Here is a 15,195-nt window from a genome sequence, read left to right as displayed (position 1 = left end):
GAAGTCAACCATACAACATGACATACGTATAATCCGTGCAAAGGGTTGATCCCAGATTTAACCGACTGTCCGAACGCAACGTATTCGCGATTCTTAAGCCGCGGCAAATTTGAATCTGTCAATCCTAAGCGTCCCATTGCGACGATTACGTCGTCCACGGGACGAATATCCGAGCATTCGCATAATCCCATCCTTCTTTTCTACTCAAAAAATTCAGGAAAAAAATTGAGACATAAAAGAAATAAAAAGAAAATAAAAAGACAAAGAAGAAAAGAAGATATTCTTTTCTTTTCAGTTTTTTTTTTTATTATTGTTGTTATTATTATTATTATTATTATTATTATTATTATTATTATTATTATTGCGATAAACTACAATTATGTTGTGCATAAATGAAAAGGAAATTTCTTGAGAAATGTTCGATTTTGTGAGGAAAAAAAAGAAACAGATGGAATTGTTGCGAGAAGAATGTATATCCCCAAAAAATACGAAATTGCATCCCTCTTCCAAGCACGGTATAAGCTGAAACAGTATTAAGACAGCAGACTCCTACCTCGGGGTCGATGTATCATTTGCCGGCGGGTCGTTAGGCGGTTGTTTCAATTAGTTTTCTCCCGAGCAACCTCTAGCACCCACACTGACAAAGCACGAGTAAGTAAAAGATAGATAGATAGATAGATGGATAAAGAAATAGATAGATAGATAGATAGATAGATAGATAGATAGATAGATAGATAGATAGATAGATAGATACATAGATAGATAGATGAATAGATAGACAGATAGATAGATAAATAGATAGACAGATATATATATATAAAGAGAAAGAAAGAGAGAGCTCGAAAAGGGAACTGAGACCTCAATCGCAGAGACCACTTTTTTCTTGTAATTAGGAAAAGCTCGTTAATGTGAGCTCGGATAAATGTCGGAACCCTCCCCTACTTCCTTCTTCTACCTTCCTACTTCCGCCATGTTGCATCGAAATAAATCGGACCCCACCAACAATTATAACCTCCATCACGAATTATTATATATCTACTTATTTATTTTGCACATAAGTAGAAATATCATTCATTCAATTATTATTTTATTTATCTATCTTTATTATCATTTCTAATTAGACATTTTTCTAATAGATATAAAATGTAATTAGAGGATTTTTATAACTCGTAGAACCCTCTAGCGGAAATCAACCTATCGATCGCTTATCGAGATCAAAAGCAATGCTGCCATCTAACGAATATCTTTCGACACACATTAGTCATCCAACTTTATCGACAACTCGGATAAATAAATAATTGAATATATATATATATATGTGTGTGTGTAGAATATTTGGAATTACGAGATCAAATTTAGAAATAATAAAAAGTTACTTGGAAATGTCTTAAGAAATTTTTTTTTATAATGAATTATGAAATATGTAATCAAATTTTTAGGACTCACCGAATAAAAGAACGCCAACTATCCAAGAACCCTTTCTCGACGATATAAAATACTTTCTCGGCATCTTCGCACTTAGAAATTTCATTTCTATTTCTTGCATAATACAAATCGACAAGCTCGTCCTTTTGTTGCTTAGCTTTAATCTTATCATCCTTCTTTGCCTTTTGTGCATTTTCCATTTTCTCCTGATATGCATGATCAAAAAAAAAAAAAAAAAAAAAAAAAAAGAAAAAGAAGAAAAAAATTCGTTAAAAGAGATACGATAAAAAATTAGTAATCATAAAAAATACATCAAAACGTACCTCGCAGATCGAGCATGACGACGTACCAAATGGATACTCTTTAGAATTTGGAAAATATTTCCTTAATATCGACCAAACTTCGCGAGGTACTATTTTCCTACTGGAGTCCGGTGTTTTCAATAGATTATGTTCACAAAGTAAATCTTCGTTAAAGTTTAAAACAACTTCGTTCTCCTCGCACTCTTCGACTTCCTTCGTACAATCATCGTTATCTTTATCGCCATTTTTATTCTTCTCTTCTGTTAATCGAGAATTTTCACGATCCTCTCGTTCTATTTCCTGTTCCATATCTTCGGTAAATTTTTCCATAGCTAGTCTCCTCCAAGATCTCAAAGAATCTGCGCCGACTATGTAACTCGTTTCGCTTCTACGAAATAACGTAAAGCAATACGTATAGATGTATTTACTTGAAAATGATAAAATTATTAAGATGAATTAAGAATAAATACTAACGATTCTTTAAAATTACGTATTATATCGTTAACTTCCTTGTGATCACGTTCCAAAACCATTTTGAATCTAAGCATTTTGCAACGTCTTCTTACACAAACTTCGCACAGAGTATTCTGATCCAAACGTGGCCCTCCACGATACTTGTCATACAGTAGACTAGCTGCTGAGGTGGGCAAACATTTAGCACGATTGACTTTTAATGGATCTAAACGATAATGAGGACACATCAGAACCGAATTGTCTATCGGTGGAACACCATCGGTCAACGATTGTCCATTTAACCATTTTGATAACCAATCGATTGGTATCCATTGATATTCTATGCAGGACATTGTATTTCCAATGATATCGTACACATCTATTACGAGTTGCCTCTTAAAGTTCTGATCTTCTATCTCTTTTTGCTAAAAATAAATAAAAATAGACTCTTGAATATCTTTAAAAAGAATTTCAAAGGTTCGATGAGAGTACAAGTGAATTATTTTTTTCACTTACTTTTTCTTGCTGAATAGCCAATAAACTTAACTCGTGTTTAACATTTTCTTGACGAACAAGTTCTCTCATCGTATTGCTCACTTGCCAATTTTCAAATTCAATCTGTAACATCGTCAAACAAACGTATGATGTATTAGTAGAAAATATTGAAAAATCACATATACACACCTCTTCGTAGAAATCACGTTCTCCACAGCTCATTGCTCTATGGGCAGCGCCGTTTAACAATTTATAATCGAGTTTTGTATTTTTTGTGACAATTTTCTTCGGCTGTTCTGTCGAACTTTTATCGTCCTTGACGACATCGGAGTTGTAATTTTTCCCTGTTACAACACCGTCCACTTCCATTTTACAATCAGCTTCTATTCTCATCATTTTTCCAGGACTTTCAATATCCTTGAAATCATCAGTTCCATTCTTACGTTTTCCTTCGTCCGACGAATCAGATCTATCCTTTACAGTGAGTCTTTCCAAACTAACGGAATCACTGCAACTATTGCACTCTGAATCAGTCTTCTTTGTTTTCAATTTTTTTCCGTTACCTAGCTTTTGTTCAATAGTTAATTTCTTATAGACCAACATATACGCTGTGTTGGATGAAAGAAATCCTTTCGGTACACGACCACGTTTCATATTTTTTGTTGATTCTGTAAGGATCAAAGAAAGAGAGAAGGACACAAAGTTAATTATTTATTTTACAATTATACGATATGTTTAACAAGAACGATGAGAGATTCTCACCATTGCCGCTATCCTCGATTCTCTTATTCTGCATTTTCTCAACTTTATCGTCACTAAATTGATACCACTCTCCAGCCGAATTACATATATTCGCAATGTAATGACCCGAATGAGCCGAAGGTCCTTTATGACTCAAAACTGCAACGAGACTGTACATATGAGTCTGAGGAAGACATCTAACGTATTCGGACATATCCAAGTCTTCCGGAAAGTGGATGAAAGAGTTCAATTTTCTTTTTTGACCAGAATCCCTGCACAGATAAAAACGAATTAACCGAAAATATGGCACAACGATGACCTAAACGAAATTTAGTAGGGAAGTAATACGAATGTACAGGCTCACCTATGAAAAACGAAGCGCATCAATTGAATGTTCAAAGTTTCTGGTAGCGATTCCAAGCGTATGAACCGTCTCGCATCCTTTTTGTCGTTACAGGTAACACAATGGTATTGATTAGCTCCATTCAATTGTTCTTCAGTCAGATATTTTTCTATAGCTTCCTTCAAAGTAGCTGCGAGCTGCAAGTCCAATTCGTAGAAAGTGGTCGATGTTGGATACTCGGTACCGCAGGTGGAGCAACTATATTAAACAAAAACGGTAGATATTATTTACACGACACACGTCTCTTTCGGTCAGATCAGTTGATCGCACCAGTCACCGTAGCGAGCAACGTGTCCTACCATGTTCTCATCGTCAAGATCATCTGCATCATCATCGTTTAGGACAATTCTCATTTGTTTTCCACTTCAGAAAACCCACCAATTGATATAGCTGTATTTTCCCTGTGACAGCCTCCGCAACATCCGCTGCAACTCTGAGTTTTGCTGTAGCTTTCCTTCAATATGGCACAACAACAGCTTCGAGAACTCCTGCGCGTCCTGTTGCGTTCTAGTATCCAAAGACAGGGCGATGGCAAGATTCATTGGATCGAGTAGACGTCTGTTTCCGAATTGCATCATGGCAAATATGTATTGCAACTGACCAACCGCAGTTACCGGATGATAAGAGAGTCCTGCCTTCTTCGCTTGATACAAAGCCTCCCTCTCCTCCGGATCTTCCGTTATATTCCACTTGTATATTATCCGCCTGTAAACAAGACGATATTAAACAACATATTCGTACAACGTATGCGTGAGAAATATACGCAAATCGTACAGTTACTGCAATACCTCATGTCCTCGTTGTGGAACCACATTTGAATTAAACTGTTGACGTAACAAGTTGCTCCTAGATTTTTCAGGCCGACGTATTGAGTAGGGTCACGAAGCTCAGACAAAGAACTTTCCAAGGAAACGATCTCTGTGGGTTGAGACTTGATATATTTTTCTTCTCCTAATCCGGTGAGGCATTGTGGATTATTTGTACAGTTTCGTCTGTGAAAGAAGTAGAAAAAAATATTCAGATAAGTATTAAGAGACGTTAAAGAGTTACTATATGAGATTATAGTATCATATTGATAAGAATCTTACTTGCAACTTTTGCAACCTTTGAGACCTAGTCTATAAGCAGTTTCTAAATGTATCCTCTCTATTTCTTCGGGTATAACAGCTTCAATCCAAGACCATGCTAATTTATCCAAATCTGTCTTCTTTGCAGGTGCCATTTTCTCCTGAAACAATTACAAAATTATAATAACAATAAAAGTAAGGATCAGTCTAACGTAAGATATGCGTTAGAAGAGACAGCAAAAGTTTAATAGCAATATCGTATATATTTTGTTGCTTTTGTAAAAAGCTTTGTGGCAATGATTACATTATATGTTCCTACTTCAGGAAGGACCGTCCATGCTTTTGAAATGTCCCGAAGACGGAGACACGTTAACACGAGCACGTTACCCATTGAACTTATAATTCGTTTCTTTTCGCGCCATAACGAAGTAACAAATTCCACGAGAAATAAAGGAAGGAATGAATCATAATGCAAGAAAAAAAATCAAACAAAAGACTATGAAGTAGCATCAATCAATCGAAGATAAAAAAAGCTTTCAACATTTGAAAGATAACCAACGACTGATCGACGACGTAAAATTGTCGAAAGGGAGATAGTCGAAGGTAAATATATCAAGAAAGTTGATATCAAAGTAGATGTTGTCAAAGAATAGATAGGTAGCGAAAAATACGCACGAACGTGTACTCGCGAGCGAGACATCGTTCCACGTAATGAGCTTTCATGGAAAGATGCTTCGAGGTTAGGAAAAATGCCGCCGTGTATACCTTTTATATCATGATAAAGCGATCCTTAGCGAGAACCGATGGATCACGATGCGCGATAGAGCGCACACCAGCGCACGACAGCGCACGGAGATACGCGATATCTCGCGATCTTCCTACTCTATCGTTTTACACAATAGCAAAATTCGAAAGATTTCTTTATCAAAACACACCGCAACACCGTGCGTCCCTCGCGTTCACCCGCCGCCACCACCATCCGCCACCATTCGCCACCATTCGCCACCATATGCAATCAGATTGCATCGAGGCGCGCATCGAATCAATCGCTAAATCATATTCTCTTAATTCATCTCGTTACTCTCCTAATCGATAATTTATAATGTATCGAATCTGTCGCATCGTTGAGCCTCTTAACTCGATTACGATTTATTTCTATCACTGACATTAAACTATCTCTTTTCTCGCGCCACCGTTATCAAATACATATGTATGCTGTGTGGATTGTACGTATGTGTGCAACTGCATACAATTGTACTTGATTCGTATTAAGAAAGATAAGGACATCGTCAGCGTTAACGAGCAACGATTATATCCCAAAATAATTTCTAAACGAGATGCAATAAATTGCATCGTTATATGCTTTAAACGTAAGCCAAATATTACAGGAATAATATACAAAAAATGAGTTGCGTAACGGTAACCCACCGGTTTATGCTTTTCTCTTGCATCACCGCGAATTAAGGGCGCAACAAGCGCGAATGACGTTAAAAAATTATAACTTTATTTTTCTTTCCTTTTCTTTCTTTTCTTTCTTTTTTTTTTTTTGGATACATGGTATCGAAACTCGTTTCTTTTTACGGCTGAGTACGAGTGATTTGACACGTCGAAAACTTTGGCGATTAAATTAAAATAGAATGTCGCAATCTAAAATAGGTTAGAAAAATCGGAACTTGCACGTTCACGAATTATGAATTAATTATTGTATTATTTTTTAGTCGCCAGTGATATTCTCTTAGAATTCTTAGAAGTGGCATTTAATCATATACTTTATTATAGAAAATTATATCCAAAAGAAATCTTTGTTAAGAAGAAAATATATGGTGCTGTGGTTCATATCTCCGAACAACCAGAACTTAATGAATACTTGAAAAATGTTTTAACTGCCATTAAAGAATTACTTAAAGAAGATGAAAACAGTATCAAAGCTGTCAATCTTGTTGTTTTTAATCAAAATAGAATTCCTATAGAAAAGTTTGTCTTTGATTTTGTAAAGTTACAAGCTCAAGGAATTGAGTATGACTTTTAATTAATCTCCTTTACCAATTAAACTAACAATGACATAAGATAAAATTTGACGAACTTTCTATATATTTACAATGTTAAAACTTGATTACAGAATTGATCCATACTATCTTAAAACTGAAGAAGCCCTTAGAACAATCTGTTTGAAATTATCTATATGCGAGACATATTTAAATCCTCTTCCTGAAGATGCATCATTTTCTATAGAAATTCAAACGTATGAAACTGCACACGTGTCTCTCAGTGAAAATCCATTATGTGAGGATTTTCCATGGATCGTTGAGGATGAAATTAACAAACTGAGTAATAAAAAATTGTTGCCTCTGAATACAGTTAAGACAGAATGTTTAAATTTACAGATGTATGTACTCCAAAGTGAAGATGTTGAAAATACATCATAGTGTAATAATACTATGTAGAAAATAAATTTTCATTTATATATATATATACATATATATTGCATATTTCATAATATTTATTATAATCGTTAAATTATCGATAATATTTAAACCTCTCATTGTGTCAATAATTCACCTAATAAATATTTTTTAATAAATTAATCATACAGGATCTAATAATAATCGTTCATATAAAATTTTTAGAAGAGAAAAACACAATAGTGATTTAATAATCTAAACAATTTTTTTAAATCTTTATAAAGATAAGTATATCGCGAATTTTTATATTGATATATTGCACGCAATTACACTTATGCAGGAAGTTATAAGATAAGTTCGTCCATGAAAGCAGATAAGATTGAACTGTATAGAACTTATTGCGTACGAACACGTGGTGGGAATCAGCTGATTTGTGGTTGAACGTCAAAATACAAATGAGTGATCAAATATTTCTATTCTTTCTGATATGTGATATACGTACTTTGAAATAAAATAAATAATATTAAATCATAAAAATGATGGTAGATATAGACGAAGCCGAAGTGACCAAGGTTCAATCACAAAATGACAGGTACGACGATATTAACCTCACTTTCTTGTTTATAGCTAAAATGCATATTTTTTGTCCATGAAATTATATTATATACGTTACGTCAAAAATACATACAAAAATGATCGAACTACGATCTTATATCCTTTGTTTTTCAGTATTAAGGATATAGTAGACTTTTCTAAAGCTACAGAAAAATTGGCAACTGGAATATTAACTATCTATCAACCATCATTAGAGAAAGTCAAGGAAAATCTTAATGAATTGACGTAAGAACACATTCTAATCTTCATCATTGCTATACTATTATAGAATCATATTCTTCAACTTTTAGAAGTAAGCAAGAAGTTTTACTTGATCAAATACAAAATGATAATAAGAAACTTCAAGATGTCCTTGAAGATACGGATTTAAATGAAATGGTAAACATTTATCTTGTTTTTATTTTAGAAAAAATATCCTACTTTATATATCTAAATGCAATTTCAGTTTGCTACCATTAAATTATATCAAGGAAAATTAACAACTATTAAAAAGGAAATGGTCATGGTACATGATAGGACCTTCAAATTAAAAGTATGTTTTTATTATTTTTCCTCATAAAAGTAATTTTATTTAAAAAAATACTTATGCATAGAAACGGGCGTTACGCTTACAACAAATTAAACAGAAGGAAGCTCTTGGTAGAGAACAACAAAGAGAACAAGAGCTTCGTAGAGAACAAGAATTAATCGGTAAACCTACAACATCTCAATGAAATTCAATACCTGTAAAGATCTACCAAATCGACTACTTAGAACAGATAGTATATATATATGATAAGATAAATGCTAAAAAATATAGAAACATTGTGCATTTATATAATTAATATTGATAAAATATTTTTAAAAATGTATTAACATTTATGGGTTTATAAAAAGTTACAATAAGTAACTTTTTGAAAATTCGCATTACCACACTATCTCCCAGTGTCCACTAGATGAGCATTTTTCTTTTACTTTACATAATCGATTAAATGTTCTTTCCGGAGGAAATCCAATAATCTCTCTGTCTTCTTGTATCCTAAACGTGAAAGTAGACTCGTGTGTCCCAATAAAGTATCTATTGAAAATAATTTTTAATTCATAAGCATTAAAATTCTCTACAATAATAAACTTTGAAACTCTCTACAATATTATACTTGCCTAGCATACGAGCAAATTATTTGATCGATGATTGCAATGCCACCATCTTTAAACTTGTTTTTAACATAATCTGATGGCACATAATTTAAAACCGTATATTGTGGCAAGTATGACTTAAGTTCGGCGAGTTCTATAAAAAGTATTTAAGTATATATTTACACATTTGTTCCCATAAAGCTCACAGAAAATACTCATTGAAAATTATTTTTGGTTTGACCTTGCTTATCTGCATCAGTAGCAACAAATAAAAGTTTTAATCCATATTCTTTCATTTTTTTTTCCAACTGAGATGCAGCTCCCTTTATCGTCGGCGTCGATTCTGCTCGCCCAATAAGAAAATCACGTCTTCTCAAATGAACTGATAAGTATGGACCACCAATTGCATTTCTTTTTTTCTAAAATTTACATATACTTAGGGAACAGCAGAGTACTGTTCTGTAAAATTGAATAGTATGTATAAATTAATCAATTAAATATACAAAATATATTTTTAAAATAACGAACTTTTTCTTTTATCCAATCGGACGGACGTTCGGTATTGTCATCTTTATCTATTGAATTTAGATATTTTGCTCTAAATTCAGATGCGATGTCATAAAGTTCAGAATTATAACGCATACTACGTCTTGCCTTCCAATAGTCCTTAGAACCATATGAATCATGCAAAGGTATTTCCATATGATCAAACATGACTGATCTAAAAAATATATATATTTTTTGTTTGATATTTTTATAAACATATTAACAATTATCAAATTCTTTCAAATACACAAACCTATAAAAAGAAGGATAAAGATTTGCCTCAAGGTTCGACATTGTTCCATGAAATAAAATACATTTCATTTGTTTGCTTGTGATATTAGAATAATTCCAAAAGTAACCATTATATTCTTCTTTTGATTTTCTATAACGTATTAGTTTGGAAGAACAATCTGTTTCTTCATTCTTATCTTCAAATATACCAGTTTTAAACATTTCTTCGTCATTTTGTAAAATATACATAACATCTAATTGCGTTCTTTTATTTTTCGAAGAATACTCTGAAATTAACAAAACATGTTATGAATGCAAATATTGCAGCAACTAATAATTATTACCTTCAAAGAACTTGTACATTTCAATAACAGGAGCATATTTTTGTAAACTTGCTATATCAAAAAATGTACCCCATGGTAACGATACTTGCGGACCCACATCTTTGCTTTGCCAATGGTATAAATCACCTGTACAGTCCATTATAAAAAACGATGATTAATTAATTAATACAAAATATAAATAAAAAGAAAAACATTACCCCATGGTGGCAGGACCAAGTGCCACTTGTATTTTTTATCCTTTTTATTTAAATTTTTTACAAAAACGGCAACACGAACATATACATCTCTTCTTAGATTAAAACCTTCCGGAGGATTAACATCGTATAATATGTAACTAAATAAGAATAAAAAAAAAAAATAAGAGATTGTTACAAATAAAAATAATATATATATATATATATATAGTAATATTATCATTAATAACCTCCAACCGTTTGTTTGATAAATATTCAAAATCTCCACAATTTTCGTCAGTTTTCATATCTTGATCAGATTTTTGGCAAAAGCCATATTCTTCGGATTGTACTGTGAAAATGATCGAGATCAATATAAAATACAGAGTTTTGGGAGAGGATAAGTTGAACATGTTTAACTCGTATGTTATTTTCGTGAGCTCGGAAGATATAATGGCACAAATGTTATCGAATAATGAAGACGAGATTATCATTCTTTCGAAACATAGTAACTTATTTTAAATATGAAACATTAAAAAAAGGAATGAAAAGAAATAAATATTTTGTAATATTACCAACAAAACATTAAGATCGAATAAAACATAATATCTAAGAAAACATAGTAAATTTCTTGTTTCCATGACGCATCTGCGCAGTTTTATCTCAAGATTATTTCCTTTCATTTGAATAGAGAATCGTTAGAAACATTGAAAAAAAGAATATTTGTTTTAATATATGTAAACTTTCAATTTTTTTATAAACTTTCATTGATGAAGATTAATAAAGAAATGATGTAATAAAATTAAAAGCTAATCAAGATTTATAAGCTTATCGATGAATGGATTAGAGTAATCTTATTTGATTAATAGTATCTGTAGTAATGATAATAATAATAATTATTATTTACCGACTTATACAATATTTATAATCCATAGTTTAGTTAACGTAGTTATTTTAATGCTTTTTTCTTTTTTGAAAAACTGCATTATGTTATGTTGTGTGTATATATATATATGTATATATATATATATGTATACATACATATATATATATATGTATATACTGCGGCTTGTTTCCACTTTTCTTCATTATCTTATTAAAGTATACACTTGGCATATAAAAATTACAAGGACAATTTATAATGCTAGTAATAGTAATGGTTGTCGTGTAGTAATAATAATAATAATAATAATAATAATAATAATAATAATAATAATAATAATAATAATAATAATAATAATAATAATAATAATAATAATAATAATAATAAAAATGATGATGATGATGATGATGATGATGATGATGATGATGATGATGACGACGATGATAATGATGATTGATGATTGATGATTGATGATTGATGATTGATAATGATGATGATGATGATGATGATGATGATGATGATAGCGGCGATAGCTTTAGTACTAGAATAGTAATAATAGTAATAGTAGGTGGTAGTAGCAGCAGCAGCAGCAATAGTGTTAATATTATTAATAATAGTAACAGCGGTAGCAATAACTACGATATTAAGATTATTATTATTATAATCATTATAATCTGGTAACTAGGAATTATTTTCTTATTCATCTGTTTATACATATAGTTGCATAATATTCTTTATGTAACCTTCATCGTTTCTAGTTGTGTTCGATTTTTTTATGCAATTCTTTTTTTACAATTTGTGCCTCTTTCGTCTATTATACGTGTGCTTTCTCTTATTTTTCTATTTGTTTTCTTTTTTTTTTTTATTTTGCTAGCGATGTTAACATTTAGGCAAATTCTCGATCATACTAACAGTGATACATGTTTTAATACTGTGAATGATTTCTTTATAACAAATACATGACACAAATTCTCGTACTACTTAATTTTTAGTAATTACAGCATCCTTTCTTTTTCTCTGTGAAATCTCTAGCATTAACATCACAACTGGAAAATGCTCTGTGCTTTACCAGAAAACATGCTATGTTACATTCACTGTACAAAATGTGAAGTAGTAAATTATTATTATTGTGATTAATTTCAAATAATGTATTATAAACGATATACTTTAATGTTCTTTTATATATGATGCAGTTATAAATTTATATCAATAAATTACGAAGTTATAAAACAGGTATTGTATTAACTATATGATTTAAATAAGAACATTTCATTAATCTTTGCAATAAAATATTATAAAATAATATAGAAATAAATGACATTGTTTGAACAATTTAATTTTGTACTATGTGCTGAAATTAACGAACTAATATTATCAAGATATTCTCTTTATACAACACAGATGTTAATTGATGTTTATACTACTTCACATTTAGATAATGTTTTTTGAAATTAACTGATTTGTCTCTATTCATCTATATGCCAATATCATGACTTGTACCATAGATGACAAATAAGAATCAGTATATAAATGTTTTATAACAATTTTTATCATATAGGAACATAGAATACAAAAGGATACCTCATAATGTTTATATTTTTCTAAATTAAGTTTCAATAAGTATACTGAAATTTCTGCATCATTTTGTAAACTATGGTATCCTACAATAAATATTATTTAACTTAATCATTTTTATTTTATCCGTAAGACAAAACCAGGATTGTCTATACATTGTTTAGAATTAAGCAGAAAATAATCTCAAATAAATAACTTCAAGAATCATTCTTTACTTTTCTATATCTCTTATTACAAAATTACTTTTACTAGCATAATTTATTATTAATTTGTTCCAACAATATTTGTTCATTTAATAAAATTTCAATAGAAACATGATAACGTTAAAAATAATAGATAAAGAAATATTATGTAAAAAAAACGACTTGAATATAGAATCTGATTTGTCAATATTATACTATGTTTTGAAAAAATGTATATATTATTATATTGTTAAAAATATTAGTCGTTGTCATTAATACATGCATGCATAAAGAACAGCATTGAATATATTTTTTTTTTCTTATGATTATGCAAATAATAATCAATTTTAATCAAGACAAGCAAATAAGATAATTCATTTGTTTCTTTTTTTTTTTTTCCCATAAATGTATCATCTCTGTAATTTGTGTTGTTGCCTTGGCATATTAATACTGAAAATTAGTAACAAAGAAATTTGTCTAAAGTAAATAAATCAAACATTTAATGATACATATCTGGTTGTAATGCAATGACATAATTCACTACACATGACACATTATGAAATGCTCAAAACTTACAGATTCTCGTTAATAAATAATTCATATATACACAGGATAAGGTTGTATATATACACACACGCACACACATACACGAGAACAGAGGCACACGCACGCGCGCATACACGCACACAAATATGTACAATTAATTAGCCGTTATTCGCGACGTGTTGTACAAAAGTCCGAGATAACGTTTTGCCTTTCCGTCAGTTTGGCCGAATTGAGCATAAGGAAGAATATACAACAGAAAGATATATATGGAAGTAATATATAACATTAGAATACAGTTAATCACGGCACAAATTTATCTATGAATATATATATATATATATATATATATATATATATATGTTTCTACCGGCATTTTCATTGTTGTCCAAATTGAAAAAGATTAAAATGTAAATGATAAATAAAAATATAAGTAATTAGATATACAAGATATATATCAAATTCGCTATCGCATCTATTATAAATAACCACATGATATGTATATATCGATAGACGAAAAATAAAGAGTTACACTTTTACCGAGAATCCTTAAGTATTTCAATTTTTAACAGAAGAGTATTTGTTATACAAATTAATCGACGAAATACAATATTCATATTACATTAATTTTAAAGTGGACACAAATGAAAAATGTTTGTTCATTTACGTATAAACATTATGTGTACACACACACACACACATATATATATATATATATATATATATATATATGTATGTATAAATCAAACATACATGTATAATATACTTTATACAAATCATAATAAATAATACAATAAAATTTGTGAAATTCTCGGTAAAAACATTATATACATTGAATCAATCTTTAATGATTGTTTTTTAAATATTCGATTATGCTTCTGATTAAGCAAGCTCTATTCGACACCAATCAGTCGGAGGTTGGATTGAGAAATGTGTTTTTCTCGTACCTATATGTATATTTATACTTAGATACATAAAAGGCGTCAAAGCTGCTACATACTGATCCATGATGTACATACACATATGGGATTATGAATGGTTGGAAGGTCCTCGCGTTGGAATGTCTATAAATAGTTATTATTAACTAGCATACATTACAAATAAGTTCAGTCATTTACAAGTACTGCTACGACTCTTCCGAAAGGGAGAGACGGCCATGTTCTTTCAAAAGGCGCAGATTATCAATTTTACATGACTGTATATTTATATAAATTAAGTCTATACACTCTCTTAATATATTCCGTAACAATAAATGTAATTACGTTACTTTGATAAAGATGCTCTCTCTTTAAACATTTTCTTTTGCAATCAAACTAAAGTTAGTTGATTTTAGAGCGACGAGAATTAATAAAATACTTTATAAATTCTGCAAATAACAAGATAATTATTGTACAAGTAAAGCGGTATATATATATACATATACATACATATATATATATATATATATCTATATATACACACACACATACATACACATACGAAGCTTTGATAGAAAATATTTCTATCGCATTCTTTGAAAAATTAACTAAACAATCTGAACCATGTTAATCTGGTGCATCATTTAATAATCCATTATGTTAATTTTTCAAATAAAATAAAACTGCATCAATGGCAATTTGAAAAAAAAAAAGAGAACTACCAGAGCACTTTAGCACAGAGGTAGCGTAGCATTGCTTTGGCTTTAGCGAGTCCTTTTCAC

The 15,195-nt window shown here is 30.6% G+C and overlaps 4 protein-coding genes across 8 annotated transcripts in view; 2 read left to right on the top strand and 2 right to left on the bottom strand.

Moving 5' to 3' along the window:
• The window catches only part of LOC122633780 (ubiquitin carboxyl-terminal hydrolase 48-like), a 58,921-nt gene extending 52,586 nt beyond the window's left edge, over positions 1-6,335 (bottom strand). Inside the window, exons 1-12 of one of the 5 annotated variants that reach the window (XM_043822484.1) lie at positions 5,191-5,631; positions 4,908-5,047; positions 4,608-4,811; positions 4,198-4,524; positions 3,781-4,017; positions 3,438-3,688; positions 2,865-3,343; positions 2,697-2,798; positions 2,202-2,605; positions 1,749-2,115; positions 1,447-1,631; positions 362-637 (exon numbers count right to left, since the gene is read on the bottom strand). In XM_043822484.1, coding sequence (XP_043678419.1) covers positions 604-637; positions 1,447-1,631; positions 1,749-2,115; positions 2,202-2,605; positions 2,697-2,798; positions 2,865-3,343; positions 3,438-3,688; positions 3,781-4,017; positions 4,198-4,524; positions 4,608-4,811; positions 4,908-5,047; positions 5,191-5,277 — 2,817 coding nt within the window. In that variant the 5' untranslated portion in view covers positions 5,278-5,631 and the 3' untranslated portion in view covers positions 362-603. Of the gene's footprint in view, positions 1-361; positions 638-1,446; positions 1,632-1,748; positions 2,116-2,201; positions 2,606-2,696; positions 2,799-2,864; positions 3,344-3,437; positions 3,689-3,780; positions 4,018-4,197; positions 4,525-4,607; positions 4,812-4,907; positions 5,048-5,190; positions 5,632-5,651; positions 6,257-6,314 lie in introns of those variants that run through there. The other 4 variants (XM_043822411.1, XM_043822330.1, XM_043822162.1 and 1 more) reach the window with 4 other exon arrangements.
• LOC122634089 (mitotic spindle assembly checkpoint protein MAD2B) lies at positions 6,323-7,356 on the top strand. Its single transcript, XM_043822714.1, has 3 exons — positions 6,323-6,542; positions 6,605-6,902; positions 7,006-7,356. The coding sequence occupies exons 1-3, from the start codon at positions 6,524-6,526 to the stop codon at positions 7,310-7,312; spliced, it is 624 nt and encodes a 207-aa protein (XP_043678649.1). The 5' UTR covers positions 6,323-6,523; the 3' UTR covers positions 7,313-7,356.
• Positions 7,357-7,643: 287 nt separating this feature from the next.
• On the top strand, positions 7,644-8,973 carry LOC122634154 (biogenesis of lysosome-related organelles complex 1 subunit 6-like). The gene is made up of 5 exons (XM_043822847.1): positions 7,644-7,880; positions 8,018-8,128; positions 8,194-8,281; positions 8,349-8,435; positions 8,497-8,973. The coding sequence occupies exons 1-5, from the start codon at positions 7,825-7,827 to the stop codon at positions 8,614-8,616; spliced, it is 462 nt and encodes a 153-aa protein (XP_043678782.1). The 5' UTR covers positions 7,644-7,824; the 3' UTR covers positions 8,617-8,973.
• Positions 8,430-11,565, bottom strand: LOC122634017 (GDP-fucose protein O-fucosyltransferase 2). The gene is made up of 8 exons (XM_043822602.1): positions 10,572-11,565; positions 10,338-10,474; positions 10,141-10,266; positions 9,819-10,083; positions 9,548-9,740; positions 9,261-9,438; positions 9,044-9,173; positions 8,430-8,960 (listed from the first exon to the last, which is right to left on the bottom strand). The coding sequence occupies exons 1-8, from the start codon at positions 10,805-10,807 to the stop codon at positions 8,810-8,812; spliced, it is 1,416 nt and encodes a 471-aa protein (XP_043678537.1). The 5' UTR covers positions 10,808-11,565; the 3' UTR covers positions 8,430-8,809.
• Between the last annotated feature and the right edge of the window lie 3,630 nt (positions 11,566-15,195).

Source organism: Vespula pensylvanica, chromosome 1 (genome assembly GCF_014466175.1).
Source record: "Vespula pensylvanica isolate Volc-1 chromosome 1, ASM1446617v1, whole genome shotgun sequence".
In the NCBI taxonomy this organism is placed as follows: domain Eukaryota; kingdom Metazoa; phylum Arthropoda; class Insecta; order Hymenoptera; family Vespidae; genus Vespula; species Vespula pensylvanica.
This window is presented reverse-complemented; position numbering and strand designations above follow the sequence as displayed.

Bases quoted from the DNA above. Each gene is read 5' to 3' on its own strand.
- LOC122634017 (XM_043822602.1), bottom strand. From the start codon at position 10,807: ATGATAATCTCGTCTTCATTATTCGATAACATTTGTGCCATTATATCT. The intron at 10,267-10,337 runs GTAATGTTTTTC...TGGACTGTACAG, and splicing joins CTTGGTCCTGCCACCATGGG to GTGATTTATACCATTGGCAA. The intron at 9,439-9,547 runs GTTCGTTATTTT...TGTAAATTTTAG, and splicing joins CCGATTGGATAAAAGAAAAA to AAAAAAAGAAATGCAATTGG.
- LOC122634089 (XM_043822714.1), top strand. The intron at 6,903-7,005 runs GTATGACTTTTA...ACTTGATTACAG, and splicing joins TTACAAGCTCAAGGAATTGA to AATTGATCCATACTATCTTA.
- LOC122634154 (XM_043822847.1), top strand. From the start codon at position 7,825: ATGATGGTAGATATAGACGAAGCCGAAGTGACCAAGGTTCAATCACAA. The intron at 8,282-8,348 runs GTAAACATTTAT...ATGCAATTTCAG, and splicing joins ATACGGATTTAAATGAAATG to TTTGCTACCATTAAATTATA. The intron at 8,436-8,496 runs GTATGTTTTTAT...ACTTATGCATAG, and splicing joins ATAGGACCTTCAAATTAAAA to AAACGGGCGTTACGCTTACA.